Source organism: Barbus barbus (assembly GCF_936440315.1).
Source record: "Barbus barbus genome assembly, chromosome: 5".
NCBI classification, from domain to species: domain Eukaryota; kingdom Metazoa; phylum Chordata; class Actinopteri; order Cypriniformes; family Cyprinidae; genus Barbus; species Barbus barbus.
This window is the reverse complement of record NC_136733.1, coordinates 7,433,253-7,448,020: the sequence shown is the minus strand read 5'-3', so window position 1 is coordinate 7,448,020 and position 14,768 is coordinate 7,433,253. Positions and strand designations below refer to the sequence as shown.

The 14,768-nt window shown below is 37.3% G+C and overlaps 1 protein-coding gene across 1 annotated transcript in view; it reads right to left on the bottom strand.

Moving 5' to 3' along the window:
* Positions 1-956: 956 nt before the first annotated feature.
* LOC306869424 (astrotactin-2-like) overlaps positions 957-14,768 on the bottom strand; it is a gene marked incomplete at both ends in the record, with an annotated part of 458,741 nt that continues 444,929 nt past the window's right edge. The window contains 3 exons of the mRNA XM_079416194.1: positions 957-1,194; positions 3,389-3,572; positions 4,157-4,257. Of these exons, the coding sequence (XP_079272320.1) occupies positions 957-1,194; positions 3,389-3,572; positions 4,157-4,257 (523 nt within the window). The remainder of the gene's footprint in view (positions 1,195-3,388; positions 3,573-4,156; positions 4,258-14,768) is intronic.

Sequence of the window (14,768 nt, the reverse complement as noted above, 5' to 3'; positions counted from 1 at the left end):
CGTCTTGAGATTCTATATACATATTTAATAGACCCCCCTCCCCCCACAGACAAAAAAAAAATCATATTCACTTATTACATACTGCATTTACAATTGTATTTACAATAGCATATTTAACTATCACAATGAATATAGCATGGGATATAGTAACTTACTTACTGAAAATGTGTTGAGGCTAAGTTCTTACCATTTGTTCCATTCCAACTGCATTTTCAACAACACTTTGTTCCCAGACAATCATTTACAGAAGGGTTCTGCACAATGCATTCTTTTGTACCACAATCCTTTGCCAAATACATTAGATTATTCACTTTGATGAAATCTATTGGTTTCATTGGCCAGCAATACCCCCTTTCATTTCTTTGGACACTGTAAAGGAACATTATTTTGGCTGAAGATTATATGCGTGACAGGACTATACTTGTTCTCAAAAGCATTTACTGTGACCCTGACAATATTCTTAGATAGTTTTCTCAATTAACTGTGGCAAAACTATAAAAAAAAAGATTAATAGAATTGATGTCAAAAAGGGTTGAATAGAAAAGAAGGAAAACCTCCGAGAGATCATGTCCTCGTCTTGCTTGGCTAGGTATTCCAAGAGATATGTTTGCAAAATGAGTAGCAGGGAACCTGGTTTGGAGTTCTGCAGCACCATGCAGTGAAATTCTTACATTCGTAAATAGTCCTTCAGTAGTTCAGTCTTTCGACCAAAACTGATGTCCTTAAAAGAGAAACAAAAGAAAAAAATAATAATAATAATAATAATATTGTTAATAATAATATATTTTTTCCTATCCGAGGCTCTCTGTATTTGGAAAAGAAGCGAAAAGAAAAAAAAAGAGAGAGAAAGAAACAACAAAATCTCTCACAATCTCAAAAAGTCATTTGGATTTAGAAAAAGAACAGCCAAGCTGGAGACCATAAAGAGAGAAGGTCGAGTCCAAACGTCTCCTGTCTCATCGTAATTTTGACTTTCCGTATATGTTGCGTTGCACTGATATGACTTTCTCCAGGCAGGCGAGCCGGGTTTCGTGAAGTGAACTGTGCCATAAAGAGCCTCCCGGTCTCGTGTCATCACTGCGACACAGCATGTACGGCACACTCTCTGTTCGGCTTTGGATGAAGCCACTGCGGAGCAGCGAGCGACAGAACAGACTGATCCGATCCATTCGTCTCAGGATCAAATGGGCCTTCCTGTTGTGACCAGAAAGAGATCTGTTAGTGTGGACAATAAAAGTGTGATGTGTACTGAGGCGCAAATATGTGCACTGCCTACATTTCTGCAAAACTTAAAATCTGTTACTCGGGTTGCGCAACACTGGTATGTTGGTTTTGCAGAATGTTGCCAGTCATGTATTTCCAGTGAGCCTCCTTTTCTAGTTTTCATGCAGTGCAACAACCACTTGTGAGCCTTGTCCAGATCAAACAGGTTCTTCTTCTACTTCTTCAAAAAAGTGTTGTTCATACAGATAACCATGATTTAAATTTCTGAATAAAAAAATGGGTGGGGGGGGGGGTATAATTGGGACGTGAACTAGTTTTTAATGTATCAGAAAAATATTACTTTTCATCTGATGCCGCTTGACATTTGTTTAGATAAATAAAATCATAAAAAGTAATCCTGACTTGATCGTTAGACTATATTTTTATTTTTCCTTTGAAAAAATGCTCATAGTTTATATATATAAAAAAATAAAAAAATAAAAATATATATATATATATTTCTTGCAATGAAAGCAATGAAAAAAGGTCAAAAGTATAAAACTAAACAGTGCACATATACAGTAAAAAATTGTGCCAGCTCTAAAATTAAATTTCCTTTTTATCTTCAAACTCACAATAGGATCCAAAGTTGTTTTGAAAGACTTTTCATGAAACATGCCCTGTTTTAGGACAAAAATTACTTACTGCTCCAAAAATATGCTATTTAATCCTAATGCAAAGCCTGTGTTGATATTCATAAAGATTATTGGTTCCTTCCAAAAAGGGAAAATGAACTGTAATTGGTGGTCTCGGTTTCATTTGCCTGCTAGTTCTGCCAGAAAGTAGATTACACAAACATTCACAGAGAGTTTAGGATGGCAATCTTATGATGGCCCCAGCCAAGCAGAGCTAAACCAGGGGCCAGTGGAAGGGTCTGTGCACACTTCCTCTTTGTGTTTTGCCTAGGCTCATTAAAAAAAAAAAAACCTTCATATTCTCAAGCAACACTTAAATATGTATGAATGTACAATAACAATACATCACAGTAAGTGGCCTTCCAACAGTATTTCAAAGGCAATAGAAGTAATTACACAATAGAATAAAACATTTTGTATGTCTCCCTCATCTATCACACCTGATTCAACTCATCAGCTCATTAGTGGAGACTGCAAGACCTGAAGTGCGTGTGTCAGATATAGGGAGACATAAAAAATGTGCAGTGCTGGGGGTACTTCATGGAGATGTTTGAGAACCACTGATATAGTGTATCATGATCTCTTCACGATTCTAGGGTGGACGGTATCCATTTCTGTACCATATCTATTGGTTTATCATTTAAATCCTACAGTACCAAATTATTATTTTTTTTAATGTTTGGCTTGAAATGTGAGCTTATGCTATTTTGCTATAACATATAGTCTACTGTATGTCATTTGTCTTTGAACTCTTTCCCCACCATTGACGGAATTTTCCAGCTTTCTGTGTTTTCACTGTTATATGTTACACATTTTCTGAAAGAGTATTGAATCTCTGGATCAAAACACGGTGAAGAAAAGAAACAAGTGATTGCATATGTAAACAGATGCATATGAAAATAAATTTTGATTATTAAACTACATATAAATCAAAACTGCCTAACAATACTGAATTAAAGGAAGTAGTTTAAGCTTTGCAGGCCTTGTGGGTGTTGATGGAAGTGATTCACTCCATCTGTATTTTGATCATCATTCTGAATCCGATCCGTATGTGGTCTAGTCCAGAACACCATTTTCTCCACTTTATCTTCAAAAATTACCCACATTCAAGTGTTGGTTAAACAAGAATGCATGAAGCTAGAATACGTATGCATGTTTGTTTATTTTGGTTTTTGGTAAAAAGCAGAGGCTCTGTTTATTCTTTTGACATATTGCATGTTCAGATATCCATAAAACTGGGGGCCATAAAAAAATTGTGAAAGTGATCAAAAATGCTAGCAGTTACTGTAATAAAAAAAAAAATAATAAAAAAAAAACTGGCAGGGAAAGAGTTAAAAATGTAGATTTTTTTGCTTCTATTTGATTAAAATGCTTATTAGATAGTTCTTATAAAAAAAAAAAAAGTAAAAGGTATGAAAGAAAGAAAGCAAATGACTGACAAATTACTGCGGTTGAATTATAAACATTGCTTTGGTCATTATCTTCCTCACCTGGGGCCAAGCTCATCCTCACTCCTCCACACAAAGTCTCCAAACTTCTCGTAGTGAGAATTGTAATGATGCTGTACACGATACAGCAGTGGGGGTGAAATCTCCATCAGGGTGTTGTAGGCCATCTGTTGCTCCTTTCCACTGGTGTAGCCGTTATAGAGGTTGTACACTTTGTCTGCGATCTCTGTTTGAGGAGAAAGTAGATCTGACATCTGAAATCTGAACTGTCTGTTTTCAAAGAACAAGCTTTCTAAGAAAATCTGGTCTTTTCAGATGTTTTCTCTCATTTCTAATGGCAGACAAATGACTACCTGTTTTTTGTTTTTCTTTTTCTTCTACTTTTAGGATTTAAAAGTACACTGTAATGCACATTTAATATAATTAGCACACTTCTTTTTCACAAGAGAAGGAGAAGCAAAGATCAGATTTCCTAACATGTTTTAATGTTTGTCATGTTTTTTTGTTTCTTATCACATCACATTGTATGGTAAGTCCCACTTTTCCTTTCCTTTAAGTTAACTTTCTGTAATCTTACTTTTACTTTGACATGGATTTTGAGTGCTGTACTTCCCTATGATTCATACTGCTGCCAGACCTGTGAATTCTGTTAGAGTAAAATGGTCCAGCTGTTATGGATGACGTAATCGTAAACAGGCAGGACATGAAGAGCTGCCACCTCAGATGGGTGTGAAGATGACATTTCACTGGCGCGCCACTCACACTGTTTATTCACACTTGTGAATGGAGTGAAGGAGAATGGCAATGTACCTTCTGCTTTGCTGTCATCCACCATCGGACATGACGTGCGGACAGTCACAAAACTCGCATCCGACCGACTACCACGGCTGTCCACGGCATACAGAGTGAACCTAGAACAGAGGAAAGGGTGGACATGAGAAAAAGTGTTTCAATGTGTGTCCTAGTCTCTGTTTTTAAGTTCCTTTGTAACTGAAAAACAAAATGGGTTTAGGCAACATAAACATGACGTCATGCGACAAAATCATTAAAACCGAAAGGTGTCCTTGAAAGAGTGTTTCTGGAGTTCTTGTTTATGAGCCTCAGACCACTAAAAACATGCAGGCAGGAGCGCAGGGATTCCAGTGGATTTGTTATGTTAGGAAAATTGCATGCACAACAAGAGAGAGAAAAAAAAACAGCCATTACAGTTAGTAGCAGCTTAAATGGGACTCCCACTTCCTCTAATGACGGAGTTCCGTTTGGCAAATACAAAATACATTAAAGCTGCTGCTCAGCATTTTCTTAGACCACCCAGCACAACGTGCGCTAAACAGCCCTGGCTCCGCTGCTAATCACAGGGAGAAATGGCCCACCATCAGCTAGCATGAACACTCGGGTCATTGAGGAGACTGATCCCTATGTTTGACTGTTTATGTGTAGCATAACTGGCTCTGTCTAGTTAATGTATTATTATTAGGCAGAGGCTATTTGCACAAAGTCTAGAAACATTTTTTTTTCTTTTCACTAAGTGTAAATAATCAAAGTCAAGTCAGATTTATTTGTATAAGGCTTGTTTCAAAGCAGCTTTACAGGAAGTCATACTATTATGTCTTTAATGCATTAGTGCTGTTCCATAGAGCAAGTTTCAGAGCTTTGGCAATAAGACAACATAAAACGATGATACGAGTGATCCATCAGATTTTAGATCTAACTATATTGTATTTATAGTGTTTTCTGTGTTTCAATGCCACAGTGCCTCAGGCAAACAACAGAGCATTGAAAGGCAAGAAAGAGATTTAAATATTGTTGGTTTAGTTGGTTGTCTTCAAAGAAAAATAACAAATATATGGCGCAAATACCAGTAATTTGACGAGTGCAAATTCATTCTTCCCATACTCTCTTCTCATAAATTTTGCATCGGAAAGGGAAACTCCGGTAACACTTTATAATAACGTCCAGTTATAAGTCATTTATAAGTGATTAATGATTAACTAATCATTTACAAAACATTCATAAGCGATTAATAAGTGATATGCTAACAATTTGTGTATGTTTTGTTAATTAATTTAAAAGTCATTTACAAGTAATTAGCTAATGATGAACTAATCATTTACAAAACATAACTATACATTCACAAATGATTAAGTAATATGCTAACGATTTATAAATCTGTCATAAGTTATCTTTATAAATAGCATCATGAAATAATCAAACACATCCTTAATGGTTAATAGTTACTAGTTAATATATTATTAATCACTTATAGATCATTGAAATGTCAACATTGTACTATTATCTCAATAATCATTATAAATCATTTACAAAGCTTTCTGCATCCCCTAATCTAAAGTGTAAACTAATCATCAGTTGTAAATGTTTTACAAACCTTCCAGGTTACAGGTTGTTTGTGAATATATATATATATTTACGCACACACGACTGGAAACCATAAAGTTTGTAAAACATTTACAACTGATGATTAGTTTACACTTTAGATTAGGGGATGCAGAAAGCTTTGTAAATGATTTATAATGATTATTGAGATAATAGTACAATGTTGACATTTCAATGATCTATAAGTGATTAATAATATATTAACTAGTAACTATTAACCATTAAGGATGTGTTTGATTATTTCATGATGCTATATTTAAAGATAACTTATGACAGATTTATAAATTGTTAGCATATACATAATCATTTGTGAATGTATAGTTATGTTTTGTAAATGATTAGTTCATCATCATCTAATCACTTGTAAATGATTCAAAACTTATTCTACAAAACATAGATAAAAATATTAACATATCAATTATTAATCATCTATGAATGCATAGTCATGTTTTGTATTTATCATTAGCTAATTACTTGTAAATGACTTTTAAATGAATTAACAAAACATACACAAATTGTTAGCATATCACTTATTAATTGCTTATGAATGTTTTGTAAACGATTAGTTAATCATTAACTAATCACTTATAAATTACTTATAACTGGACGTTACCGAAGTGTTACCGAAACTCCTACAAATGCATATCCAATAAGGTGTCCACGCCTTTTTAGTGCTAATTCTCTACTGCGCGTCTTTAGTAAATCCCGACAGTACTATTTAATGCCAAAAGACGGTTTGCGCTGGTGCAAGCTGTTAATAAATCTGGGCCTTAGTGTAAATAGTGGAAGATACTATTTGCACCTCAGCGGATTGCAGTAGGTAACATAATACACAAACAGTATACAAAATATTCCATGTATATTTATTAAAATCATAAGTAAATGCTGTCTTATTTGGATGTACTTGTTTCTATGCCTACAGCACACCCCTACACCTTTCCCAAACCATATTTAAACAACAACACAAGGACACCACATTTAATTACCCTAGGCCTATTACCTCAAACACTTTATTTCCACTTATGGATATTTTATTTTTTTTTTTAAGTAAATGCTTTTCTAAGATGATACATGATAAAAGGGAGAAGAATGGGATTGGAAAAAGATGGATTAAAACTTTGGCTGGCTCTATAAAAACATCTATGAATCAGCCATAGTTATAAATTTAAGAATAATATTAAGTGCACACATTTTTATTAAAATGTCATTTTATTACACTAATTCATGAGGATTGATAAGATATAGTTTATTTAAACATGTATGGTATGGAAAACTAAGCAAAAAAAAATATATATATATATATATATATATATTCAGTATCTCACAGAAGTGAGTACACTCCTCACATTTTTGTAAATATTTTAGTATACCTTTTCATGTGACAACACTGAAGAAACGACACTTTGATACAATGTAAAGTAGTGAGTGTACAGCTTGTATAACAGTATAAATTTGCTGTCCCCTAAAAATAACTCAACACAGCCATTAATGTCTAAACCACTGGCCACAAAAGTGAGTACACCCCTAAGTGAAAATGTCCAAATTGAGCCCAATTAGCCATTTTCTCTCTTCGGTGTCATGTGACTCATTAGTGTTACAAGGTCTCAGGTATGAATGGGGAGCAGGTGTGTTAAATTTGACGTTATCACTCTCACTCTCGCATACTGGCCACTGGAAGTTCAACATGGCACGGTTGTTGCTCTACATAAAGATGGTGTATGCTATAAGAAGATTGCCACAACCCTGAAACTGAGCTGCAGCACAGTGGTCAAGACCATACAGTGTTTAACAGGACAGGTTCCACTCAGAACAGGCCTCGCCATGGTCGACCAAAGAAATTGAGTGCACGTGCTCAGCGTCATATCTAGAGGTTGTGTTTGTGAAATAGACGTATGAGTGCTGCCAGCATTGCTGCAGAGGTTGAAGGGGTGGGGGGTCAGCCTGTCAGTTCTCAGACCATATGCCGCACACTGCATTAAATTGGTCTGCATGGCTGTCGTCCCAGAAGGAAGCCTCTTCTAAAGATGATACACAAGAAAGCCTGCAAACAGTTTGCTAAAGACAAGCAGACTAGGACATGGATTACTCGAACCATGTCCTGTGGTCTGATGAGACCAAGATAAACTTATTTGGTTCAGATGGCGTCAAGCCTGTGTGGCGGTAACCAGGTGAGGAGTACAAAGACAAGTGTGTCTTGCCTACAGTCAAGCATGGTGGTGGGAGTGTCAGGGTCTGGTAGGCTGCATGTGTGCTGCCGGCAACTGGGGAGCTACAGTTCATTGAGGGAACCATGAATGCCAACATGTACTGTGACATACTGAAGCAGAGACTGGGCCGCAAGGCAGTATTCCAACATGATAATGACTCCAAACACACCTCCAAGACGACCACTGCCTTGCTAAAGAAGCTGAGGGTAAAGGTGATAGACTGGCCAAGCATGTCTCCAGACCTAAACCCTATTGAGCATCTGTGGGGCATCCTCAAACGGAAGGTGGAGGAGCGCAAGGTCTCTAACATCCACCAGCTCCGTGATGTCGTCATGGAGGAGTGGAAGAGGACTCCAGTAGCAACCTGTGAAGCTCTGGTGAACTCCATGCCCAAGAGGGTTAAGGCAGTGCTGGAAAATAATGGTGGCCACACAAAATATTGACACTGGGCCTAATTTAGACATTTTCACTTAAGGGTGTACTCACTTTTGTGGCCAGCGGTTTAGACATTAATGGCTGTGTGTTGAGTTATTTTGAGGGGACAACAAATTTACACTGTTATACAAGCTGTATACTCACTACTTTACACTGTAGCAAAGTGCCATTTCTTCAGTGTTGTCACATGAATATAATAAAATATTTACAAAAATGTGAGGGGTGTACTCACTTCTATGAGATTCTGTATATATGGCCTCTATGGATGCTGTGCAGGGACATACACACCAAATGTATAGGTTGAAGCCAGGCCTAAATATTATTGAGCTCATAAATCACTCATTTGCTACTTTACTCTTTCCACATGTGACAGTGGGAAAAAAAAGTATGAAATGTTGTCTTACTCCAGTGCAACTGTCAAATCATGTCCCTTAGTTTGCTCTTAGTGGCTCTTGAAACACTATTTCTTGATGACGACCACCTTAAGAGCTGTAGCCACATCTTTGGATTGATCTGTGCATCAGAGATGCCTCTGTGAGCAGGTTTATCAAACATGAAGCTTATTAAAACATACCAGCGCACATCAATGGCCATCTTCGGCCATCTTAAATGCAAAAATGTAGACATATGTTTATATGCTAATATATTATGATTAGTGGCCAAGCACCAAAGGTGTGTAGGCACTAATTGTATCCATTCTTCTTCTTTAGAAAAGTTATGAAGTTTGGTATATAGATAGAGGACAGTCTAAACCAGGGGTGCCCAACCCTGATCCTCGAGAAACATGAACACACCTGTCTGCAATTATTAAGTGTTCCTGAAGATCTTAATTAGTTGGTTCAATTGTGTTTGATCACGGTTGGAGGTGAACTTTCTCCAGGAGCAGGACTGAGCACCCCTGGTCTGAACATTAACCACAGTCTCTAATTTAATCCCTCTAGCACCATCAGTTGTCCAAAGTTGCACTCACGTTTATGCTAATTCTACTTTGCTCTGATTGCTTAGCTCAAGTCAACTGCACTCTGTGAAGTTATTTTCAGTCATGAAAAATATTCCGCCATACTGAATAATCCAAAGGAACAAAAAACACCTTTTTAAACTCCTCCTAGACTATATTCAGACCAAAGGCAGTGTGTGTCATGACAACTATTGCATAGTTTCGGCACAGGGTCACCTAGTAGTGAGGAGATGTGAAAAATGGCACAAACAGCAAGTTTTAAGCAAAAAAAAAATTGAATGAATGAATACATACATCTGAATGGTTAGGCCAAAAATCAGAAGACTGGCCTCTTTAGTTTTGGTGCAACATATTGATTTGAACCACACCCAATTTCCCCATGTTGGCCATTTTGTGCATCAAACATTTTTAACTTTGTCATAAAATGCTGTATTCTCCGAACACATTGGCAAATTGCTATGAAACTCAAAATGTGTCATCGTCATCATGTCCTAAAGGTACTCAATAAATTTACTCCAATACATTTTGATTAATTTTAACTACTGTCACAAGTCTGGTCTTACTCTAGGGTCATTCCGAGAACATAGATACCAAATATGCCATAGTCCTCTCTGCCATTTTGATTATAAAAACTTACTTTTTTTAACTCCTACTAGACCAAAGGAGCAATTTTCACCAATTCAAACTTAGTGCATGGCGGCAAAATATTATGGATTTCACATTGATAGAAAAAACTGTTTTCGTTTACCGCAACAATGCATTTGATAGTGTAATGCCAAACTGCATTTGAGGCTGTATCTCTGCAAAGCTTTGTATGTTATATGTGTCATTGTCACCCAACATTGACTTAAAATAATTTTCAAATGCCTTTATTTACTAATTTTCGCAGTTGTTCTGATCCTCATTGCCAAGTTTTGCTCATTTCCCCCCTGTAATGCCTGGCCCTTAATTGCTGCTTGCAGCTACATTTTTAAATACAACCCGAATTCTTTACTTAAATGAAAACTAAAATAATTTCAAATCACATGAGCCAATATTTTATTCACAATAGAACATAGATAACATAACAAAACTGAGAAATTTTTCTATAATGCGATAAGGGCTCACTCAAATACTGAGGTGCCAAACCATTCAGGGCTTTATAGGTAATTAGCAAGATCTTAAAATGTATACAATGTTTAATAGGGAGCCAGTGCAGTGTTGACAGAACCGGGCTAATGTGGTCATACTTCCTGGTTCTAGTAAGAACTCTAATGTGCAGAGCAACCACCCAATAAAGCATTACAATAATCTAGCCTCGAGGACCTTTTAAGATGGAACAATGCAGTTTTACGAATGCTAGAAACATGTTTTTCGGAGGAAAGATTGCTATCAAAAAGTACGCCTAGGTTCCTAACTGATCACGAAGAATTTACAGAGCAGCCATCAAGTATTAGACAGTGATCTAGGTTATGACATGCCAACGTTTTTGGTCCAATAATTAACACCTCTGTTTTTTCAGAATTTAACATTAAGAAATTACTAGTCATCCGGTTTTTGATATCAACTATACATTCCGTTAGTTTTGCAAATTGGTAAGTTTCATCAGGTCGCAAAGAAATATAGAGCTGGGTATCATCAGCATAACTAAGCTAACACCATGTTTCCTAATGATGTCTCCCAAGGGTAACATGTAAAGCGTGAAAAGTAAGGGGCCAAGTACTGAGCCTTGAGGTACTCCATACTGCACTTGTGATTGGTATGATACCTCTTCATTTACTGCCACAAATTGATGGCAGTCAGATAAGTAGGATTTGAACCATGCCAGTGCACTTCCTCTAATGCCAACATCATTTTCTAGTCTATTTAAAAGAATGTTGTGGTCGATAGTATCAAACATGGCGCTAAGATCCAGTAGCACTAATAGAGAGATACAACCACGATCAGATGATAAAAGCAGGTTGTTTGTGTAACATTTGGACCAATCAGACACACAAATATTTGTTATATTTAACAAACAATCTCTTATGCCCCCTCACCTAACCAAAAGGCCAACTATGAGGGTCTGTGGACCCTTCCCCCGAAATGCATTAACACCTAAGAAAGGAAGAACAGGCCTCTGGTTCCATGGCAACCCATCTGATAACACTTGTTTTATTGCTCAAAGGAATGCGGGCAGAGCAACTCACTTCATTTCCCATTAGGAAAGAGGCAAGGAATCTTCTCTAATTGATTCATAGAAAAACCTTTCTTTGAATGAACACACATATCTTCAGGTCATTGCTTATATTATTACTGTTCTTGTATATGTTTTTGTGTATTGTATCCTGTTTTATGCATGCTTATGATAGAACACTAGTTAATATTACCTCGTGTATATCATGTTTGGTCTCTATAAATTCGTCTTCGGGTGATCTAATTGAGAGTGTATATTATATGTCGATACCTATGCAACTTATAAGTGTTCTAAGAATCTTTTTGTATATCAACTTCCTATTCGGTTCATATGCAAATGACCATGCATGGAGACAAAGAGTCGTAAACTTTCCCTCCAAAAGTTCAAGTCACCATAGGCTCTTTGACTCCCCAGAGGTCTGGCCTCTATAGCAGATAAAGCTCTCACATCACGTGATGCCCTGGCAGTCTGCGGTTCTGTTAGATTCTGAGAAGATGAGGATGTGAGCTAGAACTCTTCTGGACCCTCTAAGTTTTTGTGCCAGGCATTGCTGCCTTGACTTTCCATTCAACAAAGGATCCTCGGAACTCAGCAGATCTCTTTCTTAGCTCTTTTTCTCTTTCTGCCTGGGAAGAAACTCCCAAATACCACCGAGCCAGAATAGCATCTTTTGGAGTTCATCACCCTTCAAACCCAGAAGAACTTGAAGAACTCCAACACCACCAAACCTTTGCAAGTATCTTACATTTAACTAAACAAAACAGAGGTTTAGTATAAGTTATAGAACCCGTTATAAACTGCGCTGATGGTTTTACTCAGGTGGTTAAATGACTCTTTCCATAACTGTATTCTCTGGTTTTCCTGATGGTTTCATCCATCAACTCTCATTTGCCCTTTCCCCATGTATGAGTGATTGTATGTTTGTTTGTTTGTTTGTTAGACTAGTCTGTGTTAGTGTTTAGTAAATAGTTTCTGATTCTGCCTTGCAAATGAATGTCCCTTTACGATTTTTGATTGTTACTCCTTAATACTAAGGAAAGTATTTTCTGTGGCCAGGAAAATATCCTTTCTTAGGGTTGATATGAATATACACTAAATGTTCGCTGGACGAACAGATTAGATGATGGCAATTTAATACTGCTACAGTTATTACTGTTAGCCGATATAAATAATTGTAATTAATCATAATTAATTGTAATTATTTATGTACAATTCCCTTTTGAGCTTATACATTGTTACATTTGTAACTCTAATGAGAGCAGTCTCAGTACTATTAAATGGTTTGAAACCTGACTGGAAATCCTCACATATAAGAAGGAACATAGTTGTGATGATACTACCTTTTCTAATATCTTTGACAGAAAGGAAGATTCGAGATCGGTCTGTAATTAATTATTTGGGGTCAAGTTGTGGCTTTTTAATGAGAGGCTTAATAACAGCCAGTTTGAAGGTTTTTGGGACATATCCTAATGACAATGATGAGTTAATAATATTCAGAAGAGGATCTATTACTTCTGGAAGCATCTCTTTTAGGAGCTTAGATGGAACAGGGTCTAACATACAGGTTGTTGGTTTAGATGATTTAACAAGTTTATACAATTCTTAATTTCAAGAGAATGAGTGCAGCAACCGTATCTAGAGAAGGAGCAACCATATCTAAAATGATAGAAAAGTGAGAGTCAATAGTTTCTGTTATATCATCAAGTTGTTCTGAGCTATTGGATATGTTGAGGAATTGCGATAAGTCAGGAAGATTATTTATAAAGTAGTCTTTTGTGGTAGAAGTGATGGTTCTAACATATTTGTAACAAGGAATTGGCTTTACAGCTTTAGCTATATGGAATATACAGGTCCTTTTCAAAAAATTAGCATATTGTGATAAAGTTCATTATTTTCTGTAATGTACTGATAAACATTAGACTTTCATATATTTTAGATTCATTACAACACAACTGAAGTAGTTCAAGCCTTTTATTGTTTTAATATTGATGATTTTGGCATACAGCTCATGAAAACCCAAAATTCCCATCTCAAAAAATTAGCATATTTCATCCGACCAATAAAATGTTTTTAATATAAAAAAAAGTCAACCTTCAAATAATTATGTTCAGTTATGCACTCAATACTTGGTCGGGAATCCTTTTGCAGAAATGACTGCTTCAATGCGGCGTGGCATGGAGGCAATCAGCCTGTGGCACTGCTGAGGTGTTATGGAGGCCCAGGATGCTTCGATAGCGGCCTTAAGCTCATCCAGAGTGTTGGGTCTTGCGTCTCTCAACTTTCTCTTCACAATATCCCACAGATTCTCTATGGGGTTCAGGTCAGGAGAGTTGGCAGGCCAATTGAGCACAGTAATACCATGGTCAGTAAACCATTTACCAGTGGTTTTGGCACTGTGAGCAGGTGCCAGGTCGTGCTGAAAAATGAAATCTTCATCTCCATAAAGCTTTTCAGCAGATGGAAGCATGAAGTGCTCCAAAATCTCCTGATAGCTAGCTGCATTGACCCTGCCCTTGATAAAACACAGTGGACCAACACCAGCATCACTGACTGTGGGTACTTGACACTGGACTTCAGGCATTTTGGCATTTCCCTCTCCCCAGTCTTCCTCCAGACTCTGGCACCTTGATTTCCGAATGACATGCAAAATTTGCTTTCATCCGAAAAAAGTACTTTGGACCACTGAGCAACAGTCCAGTGCTGCTTCTCTGTAGCCCAGGTCAGGCGCTTCTGCCGCTGTTTCTGGTTCAAAAGTGGCTTGACCTGGGGAATGCGGCACCTGTAGCCCATTTCCTGCACACACCTGTACACGGTGGCTCTGGATGTTTCTACTCCAGACTCAGTCCACTGCTTCCGCAGGTCCCCCAAGGTCTGGAATCGGTCCTTCTCCACAATCTTCCTCAGGGTCCGGTCACCTCTTCTCGTTGTGCTGCGTTTTCTGCCACACTTTTTCCTTCCCACAGACTTCCCACTGAGGTGCCTTGATACAGCACTCTGGGAACAGCCTATTCGTTCAGAAATTTCTTTCTGTGTCTTACCCTCTTGCTTGAGGGTGTCAATGATGGCCTTCTGGACAGCAGTCCGGTCGGCAGTCTTACCCATGATTGTGGTTTTGAGTAATGAACCAGGCTGGGCGTTTTTAAAAGCCTCAGGAATCTTTTGCCGGTGTTTAGAGTTAATTAGTTGATTCAGATGATTAGGTTAATAGCTCGTTTAGAGAACCTTTTCATGATATGCTAATTTTTTGAGATAGGAATTTTGGGTTTTCATGAG